This window comes from Balaenoptera borealis (assembly GCF_965194805.1).
Source record: "Balaenoptera borealis genome assembly, chromosome: 6".
Taxonomy (NCBI): Eukaryota; Metazoa; Chordata; class Mammalia; order Artiodactyla; family Balaenopteridae; genus Balaenoptera; species Balaenoptera borealis.
Genome location: NC_138863.1, coordinates 86,708,650 through 86,730,355, shown reverse-complemented (window position 1 = coordinate 86,730,355; position 21,706 = coordinate 86,708,650). Strand labels below are relative to the sequence as shown.

At 38.0% G+C, this 21,706-nt stretch overlaps 1 protein-coding gene across 2 annotated transcripts in view; it reads left to right on the top strand.

Annotated features, from left to right (window-relative positions):
• ARHGAP15 (Rho GTPase activating protein 15) overlaps nt 1-21,706 on the top strand; it is a 617,448-nt gene that overhangs the window by 481,588 nt on the left and 114,154 nt on the right. For both annotated transcript variants that reach the window (XM_082395825.1, XM_082395826.1), the window contains one exon: nt 7,437-7,571. In XM_082395825.1, the coding sequence (XP_082251951.1) occupies nt 7,437-7,571 (135 nt within the window). The remainder of the gene's footprint in view (nt 1-7,436; nt 7,572-21,706) is intronic.

Here is a 21,706-nt window from a genome sequence, read left to right as displayed (position 1 = left end):
AAGCCTGGAGAGAAGCATAATGTCAGTAACATCATTTTATAAGATGGCATTATACATGGAGTTACGATGATGGGGAGATGTTTTATGTTATGCCGTTATAAATTAAAAATGCACAAAGCAATGACACATTTGTTATACTTTCCATCTGTGGTGCTTGCTTCACAAATTTCAGTTGTACCTATTTATTATGTTATTATTTACATTCAGATGAAATCTGAGGAAAAATAAAAATAAGACATACTCATTCCAGACTCAGTTCCTGTATTGGATATAGTAGAAGGCTGCTTCACCACCTTCAAAGAGAGTAACGAAAGATATTTCATATTAGCCTCTGACATTATTTGCATGCCTTGGGCTTCTTAAGTGATTTCCAAAGAAATATGCACAGCATGAAGTCCATAGAAAGCAAGCTAACATGGCATGCCAAAATATCCCAGTGGATTTAAGAAATAAAAGCTTTTATGAATAAGGTTTTAGTATCTTAGAGAATTTCTGCTTATTTTCTTGGTTCCTCCCTCTTTCCTACTGCAAGGGGGCCACACAAAACTGGATTTGGTAGACCAGGTGGCAAAAGTGCCCATTCTCTGCATAGGTCAAACCATTTCCTCTTACAGTAAAGTAACCATTTTCAAATGTAAGCATCCTAATAGCTTCCTGGAGATTACTGTGATAAATTGTAAGGAATACATCTCTTTGGTTTTGGAATATGAAGTTTCATATTTAAAACCACTTTCCTCCTTCTTTGATAGATACCATGGCCATAGAGAGTTCATTTGGCTTGCATTGAGTTTTCCTGAGAACATTTTAAATGTTCCCTAGTATTTCATGTCTTGGGCTATAGCAGCAATGAAATATTTCTACTCTTGAAGGTAGTAGCTGGAAAAAAGAGTGAGTAAGAAAATAGCAATCATGATTTTATTCTTTGTCTGGAAGCCATGCTAAAGAGTATCCTGCATGTTTATAGAGCAAGTAATTAGAAATAGTTAGGTTGATCTTGAATAGCAAGCAATTATTCAACTTATTCCACCTTCAAACCCTTTCTCGGAATCTAGATAATTATTTTTATTTAATTTGAATTACCTAAACAGCTTTTTGTGTTGTCTATAATATTTCATAAGTGTGGCATAGCCCATGTGTTGAGAAAATGTCTAGATACGATCTAGGAACATGACATCTTTCTCTGCACAGGATCTTTGGGCATCGTATTCATTTTCTAGGGCTGCCATAACAAAGTGTCACAGACTAGGGGAGATGCGGGTGTGGGGGATTAAACAACAGAAATGTATTTCCTCTCTGTTCCAGAGGCTAGAAGACCAGGATCAAGGTGTTGGCAAGGTTGCTTTCTTCTGAGGCCTCTCTCCTTAGCTTATGGATGCGTGTCTTCTTCCTGTGTCTTCACATGGTCTTCCTTCTGTGCATGTCTGTGTCCTAATCTCCTCTTCTTATAAAGACACCAGTCATATTGGAATAAGGCCATCCATATCACCTCATTTTACCTTAATTACCTCTTTAAAGGCTCTATCTCCAAATACAGTGACATGGTGGGGTACAGGGGGTTGAGACTACAAGTTATTCACGGGGGTGGGGGGACACAATTCAACCCATAAGAAACATAAAGCACATTTGGGGGGTGAATTTGTCCCTGCTTGTCATTAAGGTCAAAAGAGTATTATTCTAGGGGACAGAAATAAGATGTAATATGTCTAGAACCTAATTTATTTTCACCTGAGTAGTATTTCTGAGCACCTGGTAAAGCCCTCTCCTTTGAGGAATATAAAGCAGCCTCAACAGCTGTAGCTTTGAAAGGCACAAAATACAGTTCCTGGTATGTAGTCTCCATTCAATCTATATTTGCTTAATAAAAACTAAGTGAACAAACAGACTAACTGGTCAACCAGCCTAGTTTTCAAAGATATTGTCCTCACTGAAGTCTCATGTTGTACCCAAGGTGTTATAGGAGGGGCTTTAGCGAGTGAAGCGTGGAAAGAGGATGGTTTTGGCACGGGGTTAATATCACCGTGTTTGAGAATTTGGAACCTCTCTAATCCACCAGAAATCAGAATGAACTGTCACTTTAAGGAGCCAACACAATGGGAAAGGTTGAGCTAGTCAAATGATTCAACCAACTTCCTTCTGATCCACTCCTTTAAATGCTAAACTCAAAACCAGCTATATCCTTATAGATAAACAGTATGTTTTATCCACTTTTATATCTACCAGTTTGATTTTATGGACAAACATATTATTATTTTTTGGATCAATAGTCTCTCTGGCATCTCTTTCATTCCTGATGTGACTTTCATGTACCCAGCAGGGCTTTCAGATAAGGTTTCCAAATGGTCATCTGCGCTGGAAGCAGATACCACATCCTTCATGAGAGTTTCATGATGTAATAGGTTCTTGTCACTATATTAATGAAATCAGAGCTATTCTCTCCATATCCTGCGAAAGTTGGGCTGTCTTTTCCTCTTTATTTTTTTATTACAACAGTAAAATAAAAGTTAGTAAAGGGCTTTAAAAACTACAAGGTTAAAATGTACTTGTTTTTCAATACACGAAGAAGTACCTCTTTATTCTTATATAACTATTCTGTTCTGGATAGTCTAAGTTTATCTGCAGCTGCATTTCAACCAATACTAGGTTAACACAGTGAGTTTAGTTAAAGTCAGTCTTGATATTGCAACTTCTGTTTACACCAGTCTATAGAGCAATATATAATACAAGAGGAAAGTGGTGATTAAGCTATTAGTGATATTTAAATGTGCCTTTTTCCATGGAAATTACCATGACCTACTGTGGCTATCAAAAGGTCCATCCTTCAGTTCTCCTTTTTAAAAAAGATTATTCCTAATAGCTATTGTCAAAAATTTTTAATTTCAAATATAATAATTTTTAGCTGGATATAGGTAAGTTTTTATTTAAAAAAATAAAATACACAGAAGTCCCTTCAAGGAAGGACATTTCAAGATGGACTTGAATGCTTGGATACAATATTTAAATATATTTTTTGTGATATCATAAAAGTCACATAGTGACTTTGGATTCTGGAGGTTAACCTATCTTCAATTCTGTTTAAATGCTTTAAGCAAAAAGCCATGACCAAAATGAATTTACAGTAGCCTAAGTAGAGGGCCAGGAGAAACCAGCACAGATTATCAGCATGATGATTGTGAGATATCTTGATTCAACCAGACTTCTTCCCAGTATTGAACTCCAGCATGTAAAGTTTTTGTTGAGTTCATATGACAGATTGCATCACACTGAGGTAAATCCTCTAAAACAACCAGGATGGTTTATGGTTTATGATGTTTGCTCAGTATTTCCATTGCTTTAATCCCTAATGTATTTTGTCTTTTTGGCCTTTATTCACTTTCCTCATCATGATGGTGTCTTGGATATATATATATATATTTTTTTTTTTTTTTTTCCTCTCCAAATGTTTTTCAGTTTTTCAAAATCACATTTTCTCATTTGATACCAACAACTATCCTTCTGAATATCTTCATTTCACAAATAAATAAATAGATATACAATGAATTAGTGGTAAATCCAGACCTGGTGTTTTGTATAATCTCTTTCTCACCCTATCATATTTCCTCTTCACTCCATCACCACATAACAATTTGCTACATCTTCTGTCCCATTCCTAATGCAGTTTCTTTTTATTGCCAGTTTGCTTTATATCTTTTTATATAAGAATCTGTTCCTTCTATAAATGAGTAATTATGAAAGATCAGAGTAAGTTTACAGGTAAAAGCATAGCCTCAAGTAAGATGTTTAGGGATAAAATATAAAAACCACTATCTTTGAAGTAATACTCAATCTACTACCACTGGCAATTGCTATTTATTTGCCTTTACCCTTTCAGCTTCTTCCAGCCAAGATTAGTCTGACCATAGTGGTTTTGAGGGGAGGCTTACTGGCTCCTTATCCTGGGTTTATCACTTGTCAGCCATGGAAAAGTTACTTAATCTACCCATGCCTCATTTTTCCTATCTGTAAAATAAGGTGATAATAACAATAGCATGTACCTCATTGTCTTATTGAAAAAAAAATTATATTAGATAATAAATGGAAAGTGCATAGCATAGTCCCTAGTATGGTCTAAGCACTGAATAACTGTTGGTTATTCTTCCTGTTGCAAAGCTTCCTGAAATATAGTCATATGAATTTTGAATTTTGTTCTGTAAAAGGTTTTTATTTTGTCAATAATAATTAACACCTCTTAGGTTCATATTAAAGAAATCTCAATATTCACATATCTAGTTTTCTATTTCTCTGCCCACCTAAGGTAAACTTCATAAATCGATATTTATTGAGTAACTTTTATAGACTCTTACAGGCTCCACTGTTGTGGTTCTCACCTGGGGATAACTTTGCACTGCCAGGAGATATTTGGCAATATCTGGAGGTATTTTTCATCAGCAGCACCGGGAAAGTGCTACTGGCATCCAGTGGGCTGAGGCCGGGGATGCTATTAGATATCCTAGAATGCACAGGACAGACCCTGTAACAAAGCATTCCTCAGCCCCAGATGTCAACAGTGCTTCACTATTGACAAATCCTGCTCTGTTGAAAAGAGGGGAAGCAGAAGACATCATCACTGCCAACAGAGTAGTTAGAAAATGCCTATCAGGTAATACAAATGTGTTCATAATGATACCTGTTAACGCAGAGACAGTTATCACTTCATCATCTTCACTTCATCTTCAGAACTGATTGGATTCAGGAGAAGGTGTGCAAATATGGACACAACTGCATGTTTAAATAAGTCACAGTGGCCTTGAAAAATATGCCTTAAAGTCGTCTGGTTTACAAGGAATCTTAACCTTGGTTGTTCACAAAAAATCTTAATATAAAAATTAGGTATTATATAGCAAAAGACTCTTTCCAACCACTTGCCATATTATTTGTTGAAGCTACTTGTTGAGGGGCTACAAATTATCTTTTTAAAGTGAAGACTACATAGTAGGAATGCTAGTTTAAGTAACACGAGTTGATATATGGCATTTTGAGTGGATATAATCAAATGGTATTTATTGGCTGGTAAATTATCTTTTTTATGTATATTAAAATATTTCATTTTCACAGTCAGTTGAATTAACTGATGTTTGTGTGGAGGTGACAGACATCACTGGCATCTGCCTTTGGTTAAGCAATTATTTGTTCTTATTGTTTTCTTGCTCAAGATAAAATCATTCTCTTTTTATACCTGCTGAACACTTTCATTTGGCGATCTTAAACCTATGCACCAAAATGACATTTTGTATTTGGACTTTTGTGATAAATTTTTGTTAGAGATAGTTGTGTGTGTGAACATGTGTGTGTGTTGTGTGTGTGTATGTGTTTATTTAGGTTTCCACTTAAAGTTCAGTGCCAGAGCTACCGTACTTATACATTTTCTAAATGTGCTTTAAGCAATAAGTTGTACAACATTTTTAGAACATGTGTTAAGCTATTTCTCTAAGAATGAAGCTCTTAACAAAACATAAGCACTCTGCATGAGATCTTAGCAGCAAAGTGCTTAAAAGATAAAGTAAGAATTGGTACCATGGGAAGAACACCAGCTGTAGAACGCACAGGTCCATTATGAGAAGTATGGTAGTGGGTAGGGAGAAAATGATTTAATCAGGAGTAAAACCAATTTTATTATAAGGGCACGCAGGGGGTGTGGCACCATAGTGAGAGGGACATTTCAAAATATCTGACAGATTTCAACAACGTGAAAACCCCGTTCTTTAAAGTGACAGTAAACCCCATCAGGTCTCCCTTTTTGATGCTATTGTTAGCAGTTGACTGTTTAAAGCTGGCCTGCTAAGATGCTGTCGTCCTATTTCAATAGTGTGTAGCCAAATAAAAGACTAATTGTTGAAATACAATCAATCAAAAATGATTGCAGGGCAGAAAGAAGGTCTCCTCTGCTGATTTTGTTGTGGATCAAATTATTGTGTTATGACTGAGGTAGGAATGAAGGCTGAAAGGGGAGAAGAAAATAGCCCGTCTGAAATAAACAGATTCACCTTCATTCCTTCTCTTTGCAAACAGCCAATTGAGCAGGCACATAACTTACTAGCCCTGGAAGTAATAGTCCATTTAGAAAAAAAGATCTGATAAAGATTTCGGCTAATATTTTTAAAAGGACATGAACACTATTAGCAGAAGAGCCCATGCAGAGATTCCCTATAGTGACAATTCTCAGCTTTTCTTACATTTTTGGTGTAAATTCTCCTCTGCATTCATAAAACTGACACAAGCAAGCATCTGAATATGAGCTTCAGACATCGGTAAGGAAACACAATTCTAGTTGACCAAATACCTATTAAGTTCTTGCCAGGATACTCCGCTTTCCCATTAACCCCCAGGTTGTCCAAAATGATAAGCTTTAGTTTTCATTAAGCCCAGAATCCAAAATCTCTTCTGTGTTGTACGTTCAGAAAGACAAACGCTGCGGGTCAGCAGCAATGCTTTTATGCCTGCTTCCTTTTAGTTGTATGTAAAGATGTCACTTTCAGACCCTATTACATCCACTTTTTGGGTGAGAATGATTCCAGACTTTCATACTGAAGACTAAAAGGAAGGAAATAATTGCCCAGCGTCTCTTTATTTCTTCTAAGAACTTCATTGTGGCCTTTATTTTCTTTAATATTTAAATGTCTCAACTCACTCAAGCTTCCCAAGCAAACATCTCCGTTATTTCTAAGAGGAGTTGGTCAGCACTTGTGGTTTGTCTTTAGTGTGTTATCATTTTTGACAGCTTTGCATAGCCTACGTAGGCCAACAGGGGTCTGTCTAATATTGTTGCTGGGCACATTTTCCTTGCTGAGATGAAAACTAAAAAAAGATATTTTTGAAGCAGTAAGAAGGAATTAATATCCTTTCTCACTCACTATTCTATTCCTTGCTGACTTTATATTCAGTGAAAAAAGGAAAAAAGTGTTACCCATTATTCCCTTGTACATAGCAAGGCTAACACATGTAAAGCAATAACTCATTTTCTATTGCCATGTTTAGCATATGTCTCCTGTTGGCTCAGCAAGGCCTTTAGGCTGGTCCCTTGAGCCGGCCATCATTGGCAACTCTTAGCCCCTCGGCCTCAAAACCAAATAGCTTTGAATCATGTTGAGCTGTGATGCTAATTTTCATACTGATGCATTATGGGAATAAATGTATCTGACATACTGTGTCAATGGCACTGTCTCTTTGTGTCTCTTGTTTTTTGTTAGCTGCACTCCTACAGATGGTATTCCATTGAAAATGTTCCCGTCCTACGGAAAAAAGGAAAAAAAAAAAAAAAAAACATGCACAGCACCAAACCTCTAGGTGCAGAAGGCTGTTAACGGTTGCTGATGATAGTAGGCAAACATTAACATAATAATTAGTGTCTTGTAATTGTTTCATTAAAACCAGTTGTTCCATTTCTCCTCGTGTTTTCCCAGAAGAGAAGCTGAATTTGGACGACAGCCAGTGGGAGGACATCCACGTTGTCACCGGAGCACTGAAGATGTTTTTCCGGGAGCTGCCTGAGCCGCTCTTCCCTTACAGCTTCTTTGAGCGGTTTGTGGAGGCGATCAGTAAGTACCTTACAGACAGGAGCGGTTGGTGCAATAACCTGGCGGTGTGGAATTACTATTAAGTAAATAATAAGAATGACGATAATAGCAATCATGGAGATGATAATATCCCCAGTGCTCCACAGCTTTCATTTTAGTTTTGGTGGTTTTGATGGCTTACTCTTATTTCTGTGATATTATCTAAGTATTTTTAAAAATTAAGAAAAAAAAAAAAAAAAGAAGGCGGCATCCTGTTTAGGGTGGCCAATTTTCAACTAAGCCTCCTCAAATGAAAATAGCTTCTCATGCAATCTGCTTTACAAGGGTAACCTTCCGCCTCCCTAGCCCCTACCTTTATACTTTCAGAATCACAATGAGTTTAACTGAGTTCAAGGGGATTTTGAAAAAGAACCGAAGTGAATTAAATATTACATTTCATTAAAGAGGTGTTAAATCATCAGCTGAGGCATCACCTTCTCAAGGCTCGCTCACCCTACACCCACCAACACTAGTAAAGAGTTGGCTACAATTTGCTTACAAACAGTGTGAATATTAAATTAAGTAATGGAAAGTTTCTTCTGTTAAACTGGTGGCTTTATGAGAGGTTGAGTTGTATCACTGACTAGCCAATAGTCATTGTATACTCCCTGCAACTTCCTTTCTATTATTTTCTCATTCATAACACACACACACGCGCGCACACACACACACACACACACGTAAAAACGAATGAATGAATGAATGAAAATCTTTCCAAATGCAAGGAAACTTCTGCTATTGATTCTCGGAGCAGCAACGATTAGTACATCTCTAAATTTAACATCTTAGGGTGTACTTACTATGATTGTGACAGCTTGGAAAAAGTTTCCTGGCAAGCAAGCTGATTCAAGGAGGAAAAAGAAAGAAGAAAGAAAGGTAAAATTAAAAAGCTTGCAAGCCTGGCAGGAGCTTAATTAAAGTCCAAATGAGAATAATCTCCAAGAAAAAAAAAATGCTCTACTTAGGAGGTCTGATCTTGGATGGCTGTGTGTACAGTGTTCCCAGTAGGGGGAGTGGGATATGGGGAGCCTGTTGGAAACAGCCCCTCAATATGCCCTTTTATTCTGTTTTTCATTTCACAAAAGTCTTCACGCTTGTTTAAAGCTCTGGCAAAATGATATCAAGAGGAATAAAGCAGAGCTTATTCTCCCAAGGTCTTTCTCTTGCTGCCTGCTCACAATTTCAGATGTTGTTGTTGTTGAATAGAGTAGCAGTGCTTTAAACATGGGTTTTGAAGCGAGGCTGGAGCTCATATCCCCTGTCAGAGTTTTTATTTCATGAGCCCTCTGCTTCTCAAGAAGAACAGTATTTTATAGTTCCCAGGCTCTCTTAACTTCTTTTTAAAAGGAGGAATAAAGAAAAAATAAACAAGCATGCATTTCCATGACAGTTTATTCTGATATTCCATCGTGGAACACTCAAGCATGGAAGATCACTCATAATGCGAACACAGTCTTCTGGTAAGACATTGGGGGCTTTTGCATTTGGGTACATATTTCTGATTATGTATATTTAAAGAAGTCATACAAATTTCACATTGTGGTCACCATACTTTTAAGTGAGAATTGTCTCATTTGGAAATATACTTGTGCACGTGCTGATTTGAGGGCTATGATGTAGGATACCCATCGTTTAAGCTCCCTTTAGTTAACCTGATTCTGAAGATCTTAGGCAAGCCATTCCCTTAGCCTAAGAGATGTGGGAAGCAGGCCCTCAAACCCATGTGAGGTTGTGTCCTTTGAACTTCCATAAAGAGGAGGACCATCTCTGGACTATCCTAGACTTGACTCCAGACCGGACAGAATTTCAGAATTACTGGCATGGTCAGAACTTAACAAAGCAGAATTGAGGTAGGCAGCGTGCTATTGTGACTGATGGCTATTGCAAGGATTTTTTTCCAACACCTATCAAATAGGCTATGGAGAAAATGAATGAGATAGTGCTTTAGAAAGTCCTTTAAAGATGTAAGGTACTGAACAAATGCTAACAGTGTTTCTCCAGATGACCTTCGTTTGAGAAAGTAATCTAGAAGCAAAGAGACGGGAGTTTTTCCTTCATTGCTCAAGGCCAGGAGAACCACCCTCAGCAAGCTTGCCTTACCTAACTCATGTAGTACTTAGTATTTTTAATATGTCAAATGGAGGGACTAACCAAGAGGCTAATATGGCTGAGAAATACGATGTTGGCAAGGGACATAAGTTTGCTAATCCATGCATTTTTGACATAACCTTGACATTAGTTCTTGAATTCTTAACTCAGCTTGAGGTTGTAGTTCATGTTTAAATATCCTTAAGCAATGGCAGAATGGCCACATAGTTCCTTGGAAATGGCAAAACCATACCAGATGAGGTACTTTTACTCCACGGTGCACTAACTGAGTAAAAAAGTTTTTCCAAAATATAAGGACATCCATATCCAGTCCCAGAGAAGTGCTGGGCTTTATCATAGCTCTCGCTGCCTCTTGTAAAATCTATACCATGAGAAGCTCAACAGACCTGCCCATGGATTCTTTGCTTTTTATGAAAAGGAACCAGCCAGGTGAGGTCTGTCTGCAGGGGAGATGTCCATATAGGCTGGCTCTGGGCTTCTTTGACCGTCTTCATCCATCACTTCTTTGCTCTGTACCTGTGGAGGGTTGACCCTAGCCAGCTGTATTGCAGAGGTGCTCTTGAGGGCTGGCTTCCTGCTGCTACAGTCAGTGGAAGTCTCTGGTGATAGATGGCAGAGGGAGGGGGAAGGAAAACACCAACCAGTTTTTTTTTTTTCCAACCAGTTTTTTAGTTTTATCCTCCACCCCGTCTCCCTTGCCCACCCATCTGCCTCAGATAGCTTCTCTACCTGAGGATCCATCTCCTCCATGTCTTCAGCCCATTCTGGTTGCGTCTTCCATCTGGTGATGTGGACCCTCCTCCCTTTGTCCCTCCAGCCTGGTAGTGGCTTCCTGCAGTGGCTGGTTTCTTGGTGACTTCAGGCTTCCTTATTTGGCTCTCAGCTTCTTCATCACATGGGTAACCAGTTCCCTGCATCAAAATTATTCCCTCTGTTGGTGTAAATGCTTGAAGTGATGTCTGGTCTCCGGTTAGCCACTAGCAAAACACCATGCCAGTCACCGTCATGGTTCATGTAGCTATAACGTTATTTTCCTTTACTGTCTCACTACCCCCAAGCCCAGTTTGTGAAGGCTTAAGATTTCTATTTGGCCCCAAATTGAGAGATCTGCTGTTACCCTTTCATGACAGAGTGAAAAGGTGCATAGACCAAAAGGAACTTTACATCCAACTGGAGTGCTTTGCTTCTGAAGAAGAAATGTTTTTTCATGTACAAGCAATTAATGATCATTTGTGCTATTTGAAATACTGTTAATTTTTATTATATGTTTGAAAGTCATCATTACATATTCCAAGAAGAGGGAACAGAAGGCATTTACTTTTTTAAGTAGTTTCTTTTTGGACCAAAAACAAGCATTAGTATGATAAGAACCAACAATTGCCATAGTGATTCCCTGTCTGATAACACCCATTGGGGTAACAAAAACACTAGCGATTGTTTTATATTTCAGAATCCAAGTACTGCAGCTATTGATCTGAAATTCTATACTTGAGGTCAATGCAACTGGGTCACCTGCAGGTTATTTCATAGGGATTTAACCCACTGACTGCAAGGACTTAATTCCCTGGAAATGACTTGTGCTGGGGGCATTATTAATACTGTAAATGTGAACTCAGTACAAAAACATGGCTTTAGAGTTTTATGATAGGTGATGCAATCTTGTGGCTAAAAGCCTGCAGGGGGTCTGGATATTTCCAGTACATCTAAATCCTATGAAATGTACTAAGTTTACCTCTATGCCCATCTCTTTTGTTCTGGTACCTTTACGGATCCAAAGAAAAGAGACAACAAACAGTGTCTTTTCTATTTTACTATCTGCATTTTTCCAAAATTCCTGGGAAAGGGAAAGAGGAGGAAAACTTGTTGACACTTTTTATAATTATCTAATTTATTCCTGAAAATAACACAGGAGACACAGAAGAAATGGAAAAATCATGTGGAAAGTAATTTCTAGCTCATAAAGTTACTATGAGAATAATACAACATAACATTTTCTTTATATTAGGTGCTCAATAAATGATTTGAAAGAAATTCATTTTTCAGAAGAATAAAGTAAGTCACAAAATATTTCCCAAGTTCATATGGCTCAGAAGATTAGGTTTAGCATTAAGCTGCAGACTCTAAAACATAAATACTTTCCATCATCCTACATTGCCTTTCTGGGACTGTTTATCTAAAAGAAATCTTGCTGGAAGAATAACTAACTAGCTGTTGCCAAATATCTGTCTGTTACATCATCCTATATAAAACCTATATATCCCGTATCATTCTATATAAGATCGTGTCATTTCTGTCTTTTTTTTTAACCAAGGTTAGAATTAAATGATCAGAAATTTTAGTATTGGAGTTCTAGGTTAGAAATAAGTTAAAACTTTCCAAGAGGGAGCTATGTTTCAATATTTACTATTAGATATTAAAAGCATCAGTGCTTTAAATATTGCCCTCTTTGAGTACATTTTAACCCTCCACTGTTATTATTTTTATAACCAATTGTTCACCCATCCCCTTTTGAAATTCATTTAGCTATATACAATGTTACTTTCCTATTTCATATGAGTACCTGTTTCAAGCTGAAGTGTTATTAATGTTCCTTTTTACAGTTCTTCACTTGTATCAAATTACAACATGCACCAAACCAGATTTTACAGAGGAGTTTATGATGGAAAGTGATGGATTGGGCCCTATCACTTCACATCCCCAGGCCTATTCATGAGAGGAAACCTCCTTCAACTATTTCAGTTTTCATCTCTTGTAGTAGTTACTTTCATAACTCTGGATAATATCTCTACTTCTTGACTTATCTACTATAGATAATACCTAATATGAAATATTAATTTATTCTACTTCACTTCCTCCAGCATTTGATAGTCATACTATTATATGTGGATGTTGAATAATACACATAAACCTCTGTTTCTTGTTTCATTCAGCATTCTACAGTAACTCCTAACTTTCCTTTGTAAGGTAAGTATATTTTCCTTTCTACCCTTTCCTTTACCTCTCTTCCTTTCTTTCACAATCACTGGTTATTAACTCCTTTAAATTTTAATAGTTTGACCAATTAGAAAACTAACAAACAGCGTTGATATTTGCATTACTATGAGCTTGTAAGTCTTGTTCATTACCTGTCCAAGAGGTTTCACAACGATTCCTTCTTTAGAATTCACTGTCACAATCCCTACACTTGTCAAAGAGTATTCCTCACCAGGTCCAACAGAATCTATTTTATTACACTCCAAAAATTGTTTAAACTCTTGGCCACATTTGGTTCCCTTTATAGTTGGATCGTGCTTTTCTTGTGCAGATTTTTTATTTATTTTTTTCCTTGCGTCTGTAATTGCTTTTCTTTTTCTTTGCTTTTTTTCTTTTATAATGTCCTTACTCTTTTCTGACACTATTGCACAGAGTCCCGATTTACCAGGATGGCTTCTTTCTAGAAGCTTCTGCCATTCTAATTCATATTGGAGTGGTGCTTCCAGGGCTGCTTCAGGGTGTTCAAATTTCTTTGTGTTTTCTGAATTAGAGGCACTGTTTCCTATAGGACATGTGTGTTAGTTTCCTATTGCTGCCGTAACAAATTACCTTGAACTCAGTGGCCTAAAATAACAGTGACTTATTACCCCATAGTTCTATAGGACAGAAGTCTGAAGCTTAGTCTCACTGAGCTAAAATCGGAGTGCCGGAAGGACTATATTCTGGAGGCTCTGCAGGAGAATCCACTTCCTTGCTTTTTCCAGCTTCTAGAGGTTGCCTGCATGCCTTAGCCAGTGGTCCCCTTCCACCTCCTTCACAGGCAGCAGTCACATGACATCACATCACTCTGACCTCTTCTGTAGTCAGTCTCCCTCTGACTTTCTCCTCAGTCCATTTTCCACTTTTGAGGACCTTTGTGATTACATTGGGCACCCCCTGGATCATCCAGGATACTTCCTCATCTCAAGGTCCTTAATTTAATCATATCTACAAAATCTCTTCTGCCATGTAAAGTAACATATTCACAGGCTCTAGGAAGTAAAGTATGGACATCTTTATGGAGCCTTTTTTTTTTTTTTTTGCCTACACCTTCTCTACACCCATGTCACAAATGCGCTTCATCCATAAATTTTCATCTGCCTGTCTCAAATCTAAAGAATCATCAGAGTTGAGATAACAGTGAAACCATAGGTTGATTAGTAGATGAGAGGGAAATAAAGAGAAATGACCTCGTGAATTTCCTTACAAGATGTTTTATCTATTATTTGTGCGGGATAGGCTTAGAGGTTTGTCTCAAGCCTGGGCCAAAGCTCATTTATTCAAGGACTATCTGATAATTTCACTTTGGTCACCTTCACCTCAGCTCTGTGCTGCTCTTACTAGAGCATGATTTGCGGTTTGTTGATTTGTTGTATTCTAAATTTCCAAAGTTGCCTTTTGTGTATAAAAATAATTACTTTTCCTCCCACCCCTGAGCAGGGCCCCATCATGGGAATGTAATCAATGCTAACTCCAAGATCAAAACAACCTTATGGGTCCAATAGCAGTCCCCTTATCCTCGTTTTCAGTTACTCTTAAGTAATATTATATATATAATGTTTATTATGCATCATATTTGTTATATATCATGTTTATTTAATATATGTGCATATACATATATATATATATATGTATTTATGTATATAACACTTGGAGATTAGGCAAGCCAGCAACAAACTGAGACAGTAAATATACTGCATACAAGTCTTCAATTTAAAGGTTGTAGTCACACACTCATTTGAAGACAATATTTATGCCTAGTTTTGCTACACACTGATCAGTTAAGCAGTAAAACAAATTGTGAGAAATGGTATCCATAAGGTTAACTAAGCATCTTTAAAAATCAAGGCACCAAAGGTAGAGCATACCCCATGCCTAGTTCTTTTTTTTTAAACCCCACATTTGTTTTATTTATTTATTTATTTATTTATTTATTTATTTTGGCTCTGTTGGGTCTTCGTTTCTGTGTGAGGGCTTTCTCTAGTTGCGGCAAGCGGGGGCCACTCTTCATCGCGGTGCGCGGGCCTCTCACTATCGCGGCCTCTCTTGTTGCGGGGCACAGGCTCCAGATGCGCAGGCTCAGTAGTTGTGGCTCACGGGCCTAGTTGTTCCGCGGCATGTGGGATCTTCCGACCAGGGCTCGAACCCGTGTCCCCTGCATTAGCAGGCAGACTCTCAACCACTGCGCCACCAGGGAAGCCCCCATGCCTAGTTCTTAAATACAACTCATCCTACTATACATCTGTCGGTCACACCATCCTCGTATAAAAATGATCTAATTTAAAGACATTGCCCTATGTCAGAAAGTATCTATTGCATGTCTTAATGGTTTTTTTCCTATGACCATCATGCCATTTTACCTTTAAAGTATACTTTCAATAAGTAATTGGGAAAAAAAACAGTCAAGTATATTTGCAAATATTTTCTTTACTCTTGACTTTATCTTGCCCTTTGGTCAAACTATTTCTGATGCATCATCAACTCCATGATGACACTCTTTGGGAGAAAAGAAACAGAGCTTGCAAGGCACTTGACTACAAATAGTTGCTAAACATGAAAGCATGATAGTGACAAATTACCTTAAGACCAGAGAAAGGAAAAAGCAGGGTTTAAAGGGTCACCACAGAGAAACCAGAGATATAAAAATAATGTAGTATAAAAATATTCTCTACAGCACCATTTCAAGGAAATTTGAAATTAAAATAAAGGTAGATTTTACAAATACTCCCCTTCTACTACAGTTTCCACTGCAAGCTCACAGACTTGGCGGGGTTTTTGTTGTGGTTGCTTTTTAATCAGTGCGCGCGCGTGTGTGTGTGTGTGTGTGTGTGTTTTAGCAAACTAGAAATTTTATGGCTGATGCCTAGCTTGTCTCTTAATTCATTCTAATTATATTCATAATTAAATTGTAAAAAAAAATAGTTGACTGGAGCCAAATGGCTTGCACAGGTGTCTTTTTGTAGGAATGGTTTAGTGCTAGATAATAAACAACTGGACCTCCATCTACTTAATTTGGCTTAATGAAAAGTCCTTTATAAGTAAAACTAGAAGGTGATTCAGAACTAAAATTGGACCTTGACGCTGAAATTAATTGAGTGGTAAGACATCAGCTCCATCAGAAAATGTGGTGCTTGTCTTTTTGCTTTTCCTTAAAACTTTCTTGCACTTCTTTCTTCTATATCCTTATGAGGTCACTTTACAAAGCAATAAACTTTTCAAGCTGAGCGATCAGCCAGTCAGCCTTCATGAGTCAGCTTCCTGAGCATCCCTGCTCCCACTGAAGAGAGATGCTTTTAAAACATATATAGCAAAATGCAGAATTTCTCCTCAGTACCTCAGTGGAAAACAGTTATCGTGACCCTCTCCTCTAATGTAGATTTAGGTCACTGGTTTTCATCGGCTGTTACAGGGTCACAGAATCAATAGATCCTAATGAAAATGAGGGTTTGTGGCCTTTGAGATGCCAGTCTCATTTCACATTCTCAGGTTAACACCAGTACTGCTTTGTGATCACCACAGAGAGACCTTCCAAAAACTTTTCTGCCGACCCACTCCCAACTCTGATTCTGGCCACATTTCTGGGAGAATGACTTCTCCTACTTCCCCAGTCGGTTTCTTTTCTCTCACCCAGTCCAGCGTGGTTCTAATTATAAAGATAAGCTAATGATGCAACTGGCTTGCCGTTTCCTTTTGAGGAAAAGCCAAATTCTTTGTGAGGTCTTCAAAGCCCTTCATGTCTGGTTACCCAAAAGCTCTCTTGCCTGGACCATGTCCTTCAAGCCCGCTGATCTCCTGGCCTTTCCTTGAATACCCCAGGTATATGGAGGGTTTTTGTCTGCTCAACCCCTCTGCTACAGGCATGTCCCCATGTTGCCACTCACATGTTCACTTTTCAGTGAGGCCTACCTCATCAGAGAAGCTAACGTTTCTACCTGCGGGGCACACCACCACCTCCATTCAAATTCTGAGTCCACTCTTTACTACCTTTAAGACCTTGAGCAAGTCCTCAACCTCTCTTCACCTCAATTTCTACATCTAGAAAAAGGATGTAAAAGTAGTATCTTCCCCATGGGGGACTGTTGCCAAATATGGGGACTGTTGCCAAATATTAGGGAGTTTAATGAAATGCTAATTATGACAAGGCACTTATTTATGGGTTTCTGGCACGTGACATTCAGTGAACGTTAGCTAGCAATATCAAATCAGTGTACAATCAGCCTATCCTTCAGGCCACACTCTCAAATGACCTTCCTGTCTATTCCCACAATCTTTCCACTCCTCCAATAACGTGTCTCAGGTGACACATATGACCATCTTTATTCTGCTTTAATATTTGTTTCCAGAATTCCAGGCAGCACCAAATATGTTTAAGATAATAATCCAGGATATTCTCTTGCTTTGAGATCTAGCAACTCCCACTTTTCTTTATCTCATGACATCTCTCCTTTGTTCTGTCATCAGTTCCCAGGCCCAACTCCGCCTGATTATTCCAAAGCCTGTCACTTCATTATAGATCATACATCTTAATCATAACTCAGAGGCTAACCATCTTCTCCAACCTGATGCTGCCTTACTTCTACTGGATATTAGTAAATGTGACATTGATAGTGACACCAGAAAAGACAACTTCAAAGTAATGCCTTCTCCCAATTGGGAAATTAGCTTCCTTGCTGATGGTGTTCCTGTGTTTTCTCTTGTGAAGGTTATAGACTCATTGGCAGGAGAGGAGTTTAGGGTGTGGAAGGGGGAGGCTAGACACCAGCCTGTGCACATATTCGTAACACTGTAGATCTTTCTCACAGAAAAAAACATTCAAAGAGCTGTCAACTAAACCATATTCTACAAGAAGTCATTCCTCCTCATACACACGCATAGACACAGGGACACACACACACACACACACACACACACACACTCATTCTCCAAAGCTGAAATGTTTCATATTTTTTCTTTTCAGCTCTCACAACTTATGACATTCTAGCTTTGAAAGGTAGACTTATTTGGGAGAATTCCCTGGCGGTCCAGTGGTTAGGACTCCACGATTTCACTGCCAAGAGCCCGGTTCAATCCCTGATCGGGGAATTAAGATCCCACAAGCCACGTGGTACGGCCAAAAAGAAAAAACTTTTACAATTATCTCAAGAGAACTTTCCTATTTATCTCCCTGAGCTATTTTTGAACCTTGGTATGGGGTGAGAACTGATCCCTTACCCTGTTTCCTCTTGCTTGCTCACAGGCAGTCACATGCTCTCATCGGCTCAGGCACCTGTCCTTACTCTAATTCTCCACCTCTCAGTTGATAACAGAGTTTTCTTCTAATAGCTTCTAGGGCTATCACGGGCTCCTTGAAATGCAGCATGTCTTCATTGGCTCACTCTTTATTGTTTTGGAGAGTTAAACTTTAGAAGTGACGTCTGCCAGAGTACTGTACATCTCCTGGGGGAATTCTGCTCATGTTGGAACAGCACAATATACTTGCTGAGAATTGCCATGTGGTTTGGAGATTGGAGCCTTTCCCTAAGGATTGACTCACACATTTTCTACCTATACTTTGGGAAACAGAAACATGGAAAATGGATACCCTTTTATAGAAAGCAAGTAGCAGTACTGGTTTTATAAGTAAAAGTAATATGCTTGAAAGGACAAAAGCAAACACGTATTTTTAAAAAATCCATGCACGATAGAAAAAAGTTGTACTGGATAATTATGAGTTTCCTCCTTTCATTGACTTATTTATAATTTTCTATTTAAATGTGCAGTCCCTTTTATTTCATGCAACACCTTCACTTTTCAGAAAATTGAAACTCTAAAGGGGTAAATGTCTAAGGCCCTGAGTCCATGATTACTGTCTAACCAATCAGCTCTTGGCCCCTTTCTCTTTTACTTCTCACTTGGAGCATCCAGCAGGTGAAAGGTTGACTCTTTCAGATCTCAAGTCCATTCGTCTGCCAAGTAATGGATGGGTAGACCCAGTTATTGCCATCTGTCGTGCTAGTTTGCGGGCTGATACTGCCCTTCCAATACATGAAATCAATGATCTTTTGAGCTTCTCCTCCAGGTCCCTAACTCTAAGCACCATGGTAAGATTGTTCTTTGACACCTTTTGTGTATTATTCTCTGAATATCTAATTGGCACCTAAGAAGGAACTATTACCTCATTGAAATATTTTTTTGAAATTTCTACTCCTTTGTGCTTTGTTATAAAAATGTTTTAGGAAAAAATCATCCTGAGCAATATTAGACACAGAAAGACCTCTGAAACCTCTATCTATGATGCTAGGATCTGTAATGCTCAGGGCTTCTGAGAGCTGGACCCCTAAATGAATATGTCTTAGCCGAGCAGAAGACCCAGAGTTCTCCACAAAGGGGAAAGACAGACCAACTAGAACATAACTAGAAGAATCACATTGGTCAATGTCAGAATCCAAACAGCATCTTTCTCTAACAGTCCCTTAATACTTGAAAAGACCTAAAACATAAGCTCCAACCTCTGTTTAGTGTTCTCCTTTCTTTCTCTGTTCTTTCAATAATTCTCAAGAATTAAGATCACACTCTTCCAAGTGTGCCCCTCTAAAGTTTGGAAATTATCTTAGTCAGCTTGGGCTGCCATAACAAAATACCATAGACTGGGTGACTTAAACAACGGAAATGTATTTCTCACAGTTCTGAATGCTGGAAGTCTGAGATCAGCGGGCCAGTATGGTTGGGTTCCAGTAAAGCTCACTTCCTGGTTTGCAGATGGCCACCTTCTCACTGTATCCTTCTGTGGTGGAGAGAGAGCAAGTTTTGTCTCTTCCTCTTCTTAGAAGAATGCTAATCCCATCATGAGGCCCCACCCTCATGACCTCACCACCATCTAATTACCTCCCCCAAAGGCCCCACCTTCAAATACCATCACATTGTAAGTTAGGGTTTCAACATAAGAATTTGGGTGGCGGTGGGGGGGGTGGGGGGAACAAAAACTTTCAGGCAATAACAGAAATCATACTTGAATGAATATTTTAGTTGTACAACTTAACCAGTGTAGGATGAAGTTTCTTCCCTTATTCTGGCAATATCTTTCTATTACTGCCACACACGATTTAATTAGCTCTTTATTAATATTATTTAATTATATTATGGGGGTCTAAAATTGAATTTAAAGTTCCAGGTGTCACTTTTACCCATTTCTCTCTCGTATTAATTTTGTGTGTTTTTTAACCTACGTGCAGAAATATTCATGCAACCCATTGTGCTTTTTCCCTCATGATCCCAGGCTGTCAAAACAATGACACTGGCAGTGGAGTTTTGCTTTAAGTTTTAAGTTTTGCATAGTCACAAGACTAATCTCACCTGAGTCACGTAACAATTGGAACTGGGACCAAAATCCAAGTTTTTAACCGTAAATCCTTCAGTCTCATCATTCACGCTTCCTCTCAGCGTTATGACATTTGCAAATCTGAACAGTGTGTATTCCATACCCACATCCAGGTCCTTGAGTGCATTTCAAGACCGTGTAGCATAGACTGGAAGGCCATTTGGAACAATGGGGCAATGAGAGAGAACAATTTTATAACATTTTGGGTAGAATTTCAAATACTGTGCCATTAAAAAGAATTGTAGAGAGGGGCATTAAAAATTTACAAAGTGTAATTCTTTAGACATTTGGACAGTTTTAAGAATTAATTTGAATTATAAATATTGTAAACTAATAGAGTAATGTTAATATATAAATAAACCCTGAAACTGGTCATATAATTACAGTTTCAATTTATGGTTTACTTACCATATTTTCACTTGGATAAAGCCAAGTCGATATGTACAGTTTGCCATTTAAATTAGTATTTAAAACACTCCTTTGTGATAGATATTATTATTCCCATTATTTCAATTTAGAAAACTGAGGCTCATGGACATTAAATAGCGTGCCTAAGGCTACCAGCTGGAAAGTTGCAGAACTGAGATTTGAACCCCTATCTGGAAGACTCCAAAGCTGTTGTTCTTAACCAGGAAGCTAACAGTCTTGCCTAATTTGGACAAAGTGATAGCAAGAGTCTACTTAGAAATGAGATAGTTAGTAGATTTAGATGTGGCTCAGATGAAGACTTTGTTGTCAAGAATTATAATGATAGGAAACTAAATAGAACATGAATAAATTGCTATGCTCATACACATGGTCTCAAAACCTCATTATTTATTTAAGAAAGGCATCTGTCCTGGCTATTCAACTTAAAACAAATTCAACAAAATTTTTTATTGCTTTCTGTATCCAAGGCAACATTACAGGTACTCATTCTCATGCCTGGGTCACTGGAAAAACTTTTAAAAATAAAATTAAGCACCAGTGAAATTCAAACACTCCTAGCAGATGGAGAAGAAAATGCTTAAAGTGTAGAAACAAGGCACTATGTCCTTATTACATTTTCTAGCAAGTGAATTAAGAAATAACATAAAATTTCTTACAACTTTCATCATATGTGTTATTTAATTGAAAGGTAGAACTACAGCAAAGCATTGCTTTGCCTCTCATGTCATGTGCTAGAATATATTTTCATGGAGTCTATAAAATAGATTCACTATTTCAACTCATCATATTCATAACAGAAAAAGCCCAACCAGAGTTAAAATACTGATACTATGTCCACTCACATGCAATGATCGTCCACTTTTTAAAAAATGTTTAACATCTTTGTTGAAAGAGAGCAAACACACAGAAAAATACACTGATCTTGAGAGTGCTGTTAACTGGGAATTATTTTTTATAAAATTGGTTTTCCAGGCTTATATGTTTGTGACTCTTTTCTCTGATGATTAATCATAAATTGTCTCTGTTGAATTTTTAAGTATGAAACTCAGTCTAAGATGTCTCATGTCTAGGTATAGAACTGTACAATATTGTTTTCCATCTCTTAATCTGACCTAAGGATCTCTGGGGTAGGAGCCATGTTTTAGTTATCTTTGTAGCTGCAGCACTAGGTGAATGCAAAAACATAACGTGCTTTGTGTTGGTTGTTTCA